Source organism: Lactuca sativa, chromosome 6, assembly GCF_002870075.4.
Source record: "Lactuca sativa cultivar Salinas chromosome 6, Lsat_Salinas_v11, whole genome shotgun sequence".
Lineage (NCBI taxonomy): Eukaryota > Viridiplantae > Streptophyta > Magnoliopsida > Asterales > Asteraceae > Lactuca > Lactuca sativa.
In genome coordinates this window covers 105,865,261-105,875,712 of record NC_056628.2, presented here as the reverse complement: position 1 = coordinate 105,875,712, position 10,452 = coordinate 105,865,261, and the positions used below count along the sequence as shown (strand labels likewise).

Sequence of the window (10,452 nt, the reverse complement as noted above, 5' to 3'; positions counted from 1 at the left end):
ATACCCTAATTATGGTTATTTGAAAACATGAGCAGAATAGCGATTAAGTCAGTTGTATGTTGCATTGTCCAGAGTTAAAGGCAAATATGGATTAAAAATACTATTTTTAGACAATGACGGTAAACTTAACAATATGACATCTAATGTTGTATTCAAAATAGTCTTTGAAAATTTATAATTCGATACAATTACTTAAAATATGAATAGTTTTTTTTATTAGTATAGATTCCATTATGTACTTATTTATCATTTCCTTTGTATTTATTTTGAAATTTTACTTTAAAAAATGTTTAATGTTTACATCTTGATATTTTTAGCTTTTTTTAATTAATATGTGTACTACTACACGGATCTCACACTTAATACCATATAAACGAAAGTTATAGCCTAGTTTTTAGTTTATCTTAGTGCGATATGATTTTGTATCAACAAAACTCATGCTAGATATACAAATTAATGGATTATCAAGCCCCTCCCTCCTTATCTACCTAAGAGCCCTTTTATAAAGAAAATGGATGATTCCACATATCACAAATTATGTGATTTACATGCATCAACATGAATTGCCAAAATTAAGAACCAACATATATCTAATTAAGAAAATATATTCACTTGTATTTATAAATGATACACAAGTCTTAGATGAAAAGAGATTGTTTAGCAGGAAAACAATAGTACAAGTAATTGGATAGATGGAAGAAAAAGGTGGTATTATTAGTAAGTTTGTGCATTTGAATGAGCTTTGCACAATCAAACCCGACCTCAAAAATTACAGAAATGGCAAGATCAGACGGTGTAATGTGGGTTGACATCGATATCTAATCCTCTTAGCTTCGCAAAAGACTCTACTTTCCCCTTTAGAGTATGAATTTCCCTTAACCTGTAGGCAAGAGTGGCGAAAGTTAGAGATGTTTATTTGACACGGCTAATGCAACAAAGAACAGCTTGCTTTCATTTATATGTTTATTTATATATTTTGTTTTACAACACAGCAAATATATTGGGTAATTATTAAAAATGAAAATGTTGTAATGTAATGGTAATAGTAAAAGCTGAAAGTGGGATGGTCAAGTAGAGGTTGGTATTGAATATTAATGAAAATGGAAAAACTGATTCAACCTTGCTATCTCTGCACGACGTTTTGCTTCTTCTGCCATCATGTTTATGTCTCGAAAAGTGTAGTTTTCAGCGAAAATCTTTGCTTCAGATGTGTCAAGGCCATGAAGTGTACGTTGTTCGGTTGCCCAGGCTGCCGCACGGGCTTCCCTACCAAAGTCCTTTTGCGTGGTGAAGGCCGTCTGACATTGTACATCCATCATTAATATATTCATAAACCCATTTATATTTTTCTTTTCATTTTCTCACCTTACGGTTGATAACATGTCCCCATGCTCTCCCGCTAAGTGCATATCTCACAGCGAATTTTATAGGATCAAGCAACAAGTAGCTCAAGATGTTAAACAACCATATAACACCCGTCCAACCCCAACCAATCTCCCCAATCTTGGCAAACTTCCATGTCAACATTGCTGACATTATCGTGGCAAACTGGAAACATATTAATACCATTCAAATGTTTAAAAGTAAGCATTGGAACCAGAGACCCAAGATAGGAAGCACAACGGAATGAGTTATTACATTTCATAATCATAATCATGTTTGGTTGAAATGAATTTTAATAGTACCATATTTTTTTGTATTATAATGTATAATTTTTCTAACTATATATACATATAGTTTGTAACACATTTGTGTGGTAAATAATAATTAATAATGGCTTGTATATGCAATTTCCCTTTCCATGGAAAGAATCAAAAACTTTTTTTCTTCATTCCATATAGGGTAGGGGGTGGTTACCAGTTGAGCTAGAATGAAGGCTGCAACGAGTAGAAGACCTGGTCTTTCCATGAAAGACCAACCCCTAGAGCGTGTCACAAATATTAATGCTTGGCTGATTGTGCTGACTTGAAGATATACAGCCGATGCTAGTTTTGCATTCAAAACATCTTCCCCAAAATGTGTTTCATGCTTATTGAAATCAACCACACCAAAAGTATTCTGTAAAAGAAAAATTAGCAAGCATTAAAAAGATAATGTTTCCGCAACCGCAAGCAAACAGCCATGTGCATGCTAGGTTGAAAAGTTTTACCGCAAAAAAGCTGGTACGGCTAGCCAAATGGAAGAATATGACGGTCATTAGAGCGAGGTACGTGCCTATCACGACTCCGGTTGCAAAAATTTCACTCAGCTTCCAGCTATCCGGGCTTGGAGATGGCTTCACTCTATCTTTAGAGATAGTCATTATAGTACCTGGATCACATCACATCTTGGTGTTAAAATTATCAACTGCATATTTTTATAGGTTGCCATTTACTTTAACACATCAATCATACCGTCATTCAGAATAGCGATGACAAGAACAAGAAGAGGAGGGAAATTGAATTTGTAAAAAGCAGTCAGCAACATAAATCCCAACTGTAACAAGAATACATATATGCTTGTTGAATTAGATTAAAAAGCCGAGTGGAGTCGTGACTATGTACAATATGAATGCTACTTACAACGATACGTATAGTGATAGATACAGCATATATCTGCATGTAGAGAAGCAAAGGGAAAGTTTTGAGTCCGGATGGAAGGGAACATGAAGAAAAGAATATATGTATATATATATATATATATATATATATATATATATATATATATATATATATATATATATATATATATATATATATAAAGCGGATGGAAGAAGTTAATTACAGTGTAGTTTTTCATTCTTTGGAAGATGGCACGGCTTGTTAAGACGGCGCTAATGATGACACTGAGGCCGGGTTCGGTGAGAACGATATCAGAAGCACTTCGGGCTGCATCTGTGGCGTCGTCCACCGCAATTCCGATGTCTGCTATTTTTAGTGCAGGTGCATCGTTCACGCCATCACCCGTCATCCCACAAATGTGCTTTTTGCTTTGCAGTATTTTCACTATCTCATACTTGTGCTCTATTATTTAAATCCATACGTACAATTAAGTTCAATTATTAATTTATTTTCAACATTAATCTGTCCAAACTCTAAACCTACATAGTACGTACATACCTGGAAAAACACCGGCAAAACCATCGGCTTTCTCAATCAGTTCATCAATGGGTAGAGCTGCAACTAGATGGTCTTTGTGATCCCCAAGCAATGATGATGATGGGTACATATTAACACCCATTCCCAGCCGTCTACCCGTCTCCTTTGCAATTGCCAGTTGGTCACCTGAAGTTTTTTAAATTACTTTCTATTCTAACATATGCACACTTGGAAAAAGTGATATGTTTAAAAAGCCATCCATCCATGTATTATGATTTATGAGGAAAACAAATCAGCAAGCAGCTTACCTGTGATCATCTTAACACTGACTCCAAGATCTAACGCTCTTCTAATTGTCTCAGCACTGTCATGACGAGGTGGATCAAAGAGAGGAAGAAGGCCTACAAACTCCCAGGGACCACCAGGACTCTCTTTGCTATTTGCAGGTACTTCCTGTATGCACCTAATTAATAAACTGATTCTTTCTAAAAAAAAAAAACTTTTTTATGTCTCTATTTTAAAGCGGTTATTTGTTTGTTACCTGGCGAGCTACTCCAAGAGATCGAAGCCCACGTTCAGCAAACTTATCAATAACTGAGTGTACCCTATTTTCTATCTCTGATCTGTTCTTCGCCAGATTCAATATCTAACAACAGTTCACACACGAGTTTTAATATATATATATATATATATATATATATATATATATATATATATATATATATATATATATATATATATATATATAAAGAATCATAATATGTCGCACATTTCGTTGGTGGAAATGGAATTGGATTTAATAACAAAACTTATATTATTTTTAAATAAATGTTCGTTTTTTCTGTTATTTATTTCATTGTGTGTGTATATAATGGGGGTATTTTGGTCTTTTATTAAAAAAGGAAGGATCGAATTGAATTCCTTCCTTCAGACATGGGTAGCAGCAAATGATAAGTGTGTTTACCTGTTCTGGTGCACCTTTGCTGACTCTATGCATCTTTCCGGCACCATCGATGTACGTCAAAGCTGTCCGCTTATCAGTTGGATTAAATGGAAGGAAGTGGACTTCTGTTATCCCATATCGTGCCTTGCAAAACCCATTGTAACAATGTATTCTTCAGCTCAGAGTAATTCTCCTATTTGCCTAGCACCATGCTAGGCTTTTCTAATATATATATATATATATATATATATATATATATATATATATATATATATATATATATATATATATATATATATATATATATATATATGTCTCAGCCATTCCGAAAATTTAAAAAAAAAAAAAAAAAAAAAATTCAGTTTCGAGGCTGCTTTTTTTAGTTGGTACAAACATCACTATATGTATTGGTCTACTTTTCATTCTTTCTGTGTGGTACGTTCCCTATACATAAGTTTTTGATTAAGTGATTTAATATAGTAAAAGGGCTAAATGCACGAAATGCAAATGTACTTGCATTGATTTGTTTGTTATACAACTTCATAGTTCATACTACCATTTCTTTCTATTACAGCAACATTTTCTTATTAACACATTGTATTTTGAAAAATCTACCCGATTATACTTCCATTTTTTGTCCTCATTAGGACATTGTACTTTGAGTAAAATGTTGAAATAGGAAGAAATGAAAGTAGGATGTTATAAACAAAACAGTGAATGTATATTACTATTTCTTGCTAATTTACTGTCTTGTTTATATATATATATATATATATATATATATATATATATATATATATATATATATATATATATATATATATATATATATATATATATATATATATATATAAAAGTGGATTGATTGTTATTGTTCAAATTTTGGATGAGAGCTGTACAAGGTGATGATTTGAATTGGTGTTGATGTAAATGAGAGAGAGAGAGAGAGAGAGAGAGAGAGAGAGACCTCCTTAGGATCAGCCAGCATTGACACTATAGCAGTATCAATGGCATCCTGGTTTTCCAACCTTGAGGCTCTAGCAGCCATCAACACAACCGTATCTTTGTCAACACCGGTGGCAAAAACCTGCATCATGAATATGTATTATTATTATTATTATTATTCCAGCAAAACCGGTGAGAGCTAGTGAGATGCAAATCAGATGGCTTGCACACATTGCAACGAAAAGTCCACACTGAGAGAGACTCAAACCCTCACATGTTTCTGAAAATATGTAAATTTATAAAAGAAAAAAAAAAAGCAAGGTCAAGTATGAGTTACCTCGATCAAATTTTTGTCCACTGTAAGTTTGTTGAGAGTTAGGGTGCCGGTTTTATCACTACACAAGACATCCATTCCCGCCATTTCTTCAATGGCAGTCATTCTCTTGGTTATGGCACCCTGCATCAGATGAGATATTTAAATAAAAGTATGTATAGAGTATACAGTCTGTCGTATTTGTGATTGATGGTTGATGAAAACAGGAAAAATGAAAAAACTGTGTTTGTATAGGTATGGAGAATGAAAGAGAAAGAACCTGTTGAGATAAGCGATGGGAACCAATGGCCATTGTGACAGATAGAACAGTTGGCATTGCAATTGGGATACCACCAATGAGTATCACAAGAAGGTTATCGATGCCTTCGCGGTAGTCCCTCTTTTGATAAGCATATATTACGATCAATTCAATAAACATGCCGATGGCAATTGAGCAAATACAGAAGTTCCCAATTGCTGTCAAAACCTGTCCATTATTATCCAAACATTAGGAACTCTTAAACCCTTTCACAATTTTACAAATATTATGTTTCTTTTTTACTTAATGGGACAGCCTGATAACCTACATACAGATGTTTCTTTTTTTTTTTTTACTTAGTGCAGCAAAAGCAAAAAACGATTTACTAGAGAAAGTTTGGGAATGAAATGGGACCCACTAAGTCCAAAGCTTAATGAATTTGGGCTTACATAATAATTCCTGAAATACATCATTTAGAAATTGTATATAAACAAACCTGCTGAAAGTGGCCGACATGTGTAGTATTGTCGACAAGATGAGCTGCCTTCCCGAAAAAGGTATGCACTCCCGTAGCAATGACAACAGCCTCAATTTCACCTTGCTTGCATGTTGAGCCCGAGTATACCCCATCACCTGGATTCTTGGATACTGGGAGAGATTCCCCTGTAAGAGCCGACTGAAAAAGTGGACTAGTAAGATTATTTTTCATAATAATAACTTAAAAAAAAAAAAAAAAAAGTTGTTTGTTACTTGATCGATCTTTAAAGGATCTCCTTGAAGCAAACGAGCATCAGCAGGAATAATGTCTCCTAGTTTAATACTGATGATATCTCCAGGTACCAGCACAGCTGCATCCTCTTCATTCCATTTTCCATCACGCAAAACCTAACATCTCATCTCATCAAAATAATATGTGACAACTGAAAAAGAATATTGTTTGTTTATGGGAAGATCTGATGCATATATATATACACATATGTTTCTGGAAAAGTCCAAGATGTAAAGTACTCCTCTGCATATATATAGGTTTGGGGCATGTATGCATTTGGATAGTTTTTTCTTCATACTGTGTTGTATTATTAACTTATTACTTGTTATTAGGTTAGGTAGGTGTACAGTGAGTGTACCTTAGCTCTTGGAGCCAAGCGAGCCATGAGGGCTGCAGCTGCATTCCCAGCGTTATTCTCCTCCACAAAACTGATGGTTGAATTAATAAGCAGAAGTACCAATATCCCACCAAAATCATGGTAGTCTGCCGGCTCCCCCTGCAAGTTTAAAAAATTTTAAATAAATATAATTTTTATAATACTACTACTATTTCACACAAGACAGGTTGCAGCTTAATGAATAATATGCCCCTAACCCCTCCTCGTGCCATGGCAATAGCCATGATTGCTGCTGCTTCCATTACCCATGATAGAGGGTTCCACATAAACCCCAAAAACTTGAGGATTTTGTTTTCCTGTCAATTGCATGGACAGAAACTACATATATAATTTGTTGAAAAAACAATAAATTGAAAAGATATCAGAACATGATGATGAACCAAACCTTTTTTTCTTCCAATTTATTGTACCCAAACATATTTAAACGCTTTTCAACCTCCTCAGAACTAAGTCCTTCTTTTGTGCATTTTAACTTCTCGAAAACTTCTTCCACTGGTATATTTTCCTGCCAAAAAACAACTTATTTGTCAAGCAAACTAGGATATAATCACATCATCACCCAATCGATGCCAAATATTGGCATTTTATTCTGTTAACTATGTATTTTCTATTTTTCTATAACTAGAAAATGGTTAAATGCACGAAATAGCAACATACTTTCAGTGATTTGTTTAATACTTTCATTTCTTCTTATAACAAACAGCATTGTAGTTTGAAAAAGTTTCCCACTTACAACAATGACATCCAAATGCAAAGCAATTTTCACTTCTAAAAAATTGGGTCAGCATAATGTCAAAAAAGAATTGAAAGTACAATGCTATAACTAGATAGATTTTTCAAAATTCAAAGCCTTAATAATAAAAACTATTTTGAAGTACAAGAACGTAATAGAAAGAAATGACAGTAGGATGCTAAAATATACAAATGAATGAAACTACATTCCTATTTCTTGCATTTATCCCAAAGAAGGATTTACCATCAAGGCAAACATATTTTCTACCTAGTTTGTGAATGGGTAGTAGTTGTTTTGTTACAAATTTCCAATATCATTTGATGAAGGAAGATATTTTAAGAAACTTTTGAAGTTATAAAACATGAACAACCCCCATTGCCATGTAATATATATATATATATATATATATATATATATATATATATATATATATATATATATATATATAAGTTTGATTGATTAATTCTTTGAAAAGTGAAATGTCTTTCCCCAAATCAAATACTTTAGTATCGATATGTACATAATAGCACACGGCATGTCCTGGAATTGTTAATTAAGCATACAAAAAAAGCGAACCGGCTTGTTAACTGTAACGGTAAGGATTCAATATGAAGAAGAAACTGTACCAAATCAACAGCTTCTTTGTTGATTGCCTCAAGAGCACTTGTCTTGTCCTGGTCCATGAATGCCTTTTTTTCTGCTTCAAGTATGATCCTCTTATGCATAAAAGTCTGAAATATCAGAAATTTGGATATGAAATCAATCACCAAATCCCTATGCATTTAATAGCTATTTCATTCCTTGTTTCTACAAAAGAGCTATTCTTTCCGGTAAACCTTTAGTTGGGCTACACTGCCCTGCCTCAAGATCATCATATGAGATGTAAATCAAGTACACAAGGAGCACAATCCACATAGTGGCTGCTATGCTATGACCGGAACCAACTGTGGTAATCTATCATCTTACCAGAATCAAGGAGAAAATGACAAAACCAAACTATGCTGGTGTTCTTATTTGAAAATAATAGTGGATTAAGCAGGAAACCAAAAATAATTGCATCCAACATGTATGCAAAGGCAGAAAGCAGTTTGCATCTATACAAATATATAAAATATAGGAAACACAATTTTGAACGCTGCAGCCTCCAACAAATGTGAATCAAATTTCACTGAGACAAAATATCAAACAGCTAGTGTGCACCTGTTGTGTCGGCTTGAGAACAAGTTACAACATCAAAAATGGAGCGCACCACTATCCGACGTCGATGATCCAGACAAGGAGGAATGGAACACAATTGCAGATAAACGAGGAACTGAAAGTAGCGCTGAGAAGCTGAAAGTATACAACGATATATAGATGTGGAGAGAAGACAGATAGAGACATTGTATCGATTACAACAATTGGAGAACACAATGAAACAGAAGAGAGAGATAAGGAATGGGAATCCGAAGAGGAGAAATTGAGGAAATTGCTAGTTTTTTTTTAATTAATGTTGGTATTGGGGAAGAAGATAAAAATGGGATTTTGGAGGATCCGCCACCAAGCACGCATGCTTTTCCTCGCTTCTCCAACTGAGTGTCGGACATTCAGTTTTGGCGCTACTACTGAACAGCTTTCTGAATACAACAGCATTGCCTTCAATTAGATAAATTATTTGTACGTTGTACCTACAGCAAATGTCACAATCCATATCTTGCGTTATGATCTTAAAGATCCTACCAGGAAAACAAAGAGTTCCAGGATTTAAAGATCCTACAAGGGCAACAAATAGTACCAGGATTTTAAGATATTAAGATTTGAGAAATTAAATATCCTCTATAAATGTATGTTATTGTTTTGATAGTAAACTAGATTATGACAAAACGTGTAAAAAAATTCATATAAAATTATAAAATGGGGAAGCAATAAAAAAATATATGATAAAAAACAATAAAAAAATATATGATAAAGAACGTAAAAAAAATGAATATCATTAAACAAAATAAAACATGAGTTGACAATTAAAATATATTTCTACTTGGCATAGTCACTATCTCAAAATATTAACGAAATGAAAATTCTTCATGAGAACGATGTTCCGAAACGACATACTCAATCGTATTTCCTTTAAAAATAATAAGGAGATTGTTTCGATAATCTCACCATTCATGTACACCGATATTATAATTACTAACATCTATTTTAACCCATCAATTCTGAATGAATACCCAAATACCTCACAAACGATCTCCACATATAGAAAAATATCACAATTTTCTGTCAAACTTGATAAGCGTCGATGCATGCAAGTTGAAATCATTAATAATAGAAGGTGCATATATCACTAAATATTCTTCTGAATATACATTGAATCGCAAAATGTCATTGTTAGACAATAAGATGTAAACCACATACGATGGATAGATGATCTTGTGCATCATTACTTTTATTGCCCGAAGTGTACTCCATTATTGATTTGATGAATTGAAGTGATCTGATAAGTCGAATTGACAATTAATAAGCAAAAGAGGAGGTAATAGTCGACTTTCAATGTGTGTCAAGTAAAAAAAATGATATTGTATATATAAAAAGAATGAAATCACTAACCTCATTTATTTCTAGGTATCCTGATTCCGATGTTAGAGAGCTTTGATGTTCATAGTGAATAAAAGTAATTGTTAAGGAGATCATATACAATATATCCAGAAGAAATTTATAGACAATTTTGGAAATTATCACCTATATATTATAGATGTTAACAAAATTGTTTCTATACTTAATTTTAAATGATGCATAAATAGATTACATATTATTTACTACTAAATCAACCTAAAAGTATAATAAGATCATACCAAAATATTTTAAAATCATACCAAAATTAATCGGGTTTTTATAACATAATAATTAAAAAAATCATAATCATCTCTAATATATAAAAATAGCATTTTCGTAATTAGTATAAATTCCAAAGATAGTTATTTTCGATTTTGTTAAAATTAATTAAAATTAATAATATACATCTATAAAATTATACCAA

The 10,452-nt window shown here is 33.0% G+C and overlaps 1 protein-coding gene across 1 annotated transcript; it reads right to left on the bottom strand.

Annotated features, from left to right (window-relative positions):
- Positions 1-572: 572 nt before the first annotated feature.
- On the bottom strand, positions 573-9,326 carry LOC111916530 (plasma membrane ATPase 1). The gene is made up of 22 exons (XM_023912193.3): positions 8,637-9,326; positions 8,063-8,167; positions 7,089-7,208; positions 6,901-6,999; positions 6,665-6,802; positions 6,288-6,422; positions 6,034-6,213; positions 5,559-5,765; positions 5,303-5,422; positions 4,988-5,107; positions 4,042-4,164; positions 3,619-3,723; positions 3,386-3,530; positions 3,099-3,263; positions 2,764-3,002; positions 2,562-2,594; positions 2,394-2,475; positions 2,150-2,310; positions 1,858-2,058; positions 1,366-1,548; positions 1,120-1,298; positions 573-880 (listed from the first exon to the last, which is right to left on the bottom strand). Exons 2-22 carry the CDS (start codon positions 8,159-8,161, stop codon positions 787-789), a joined length of 2,928 nt encoding a protein of 975 aa, XP_023767961.1. The 5' UTR covers positions 8,162-8,167; positions 8,637-9,326; the 3' UTR covers positions 573-786.
- Positions 9,327-10,452: the final 1,126 nt, after the last annotated feature.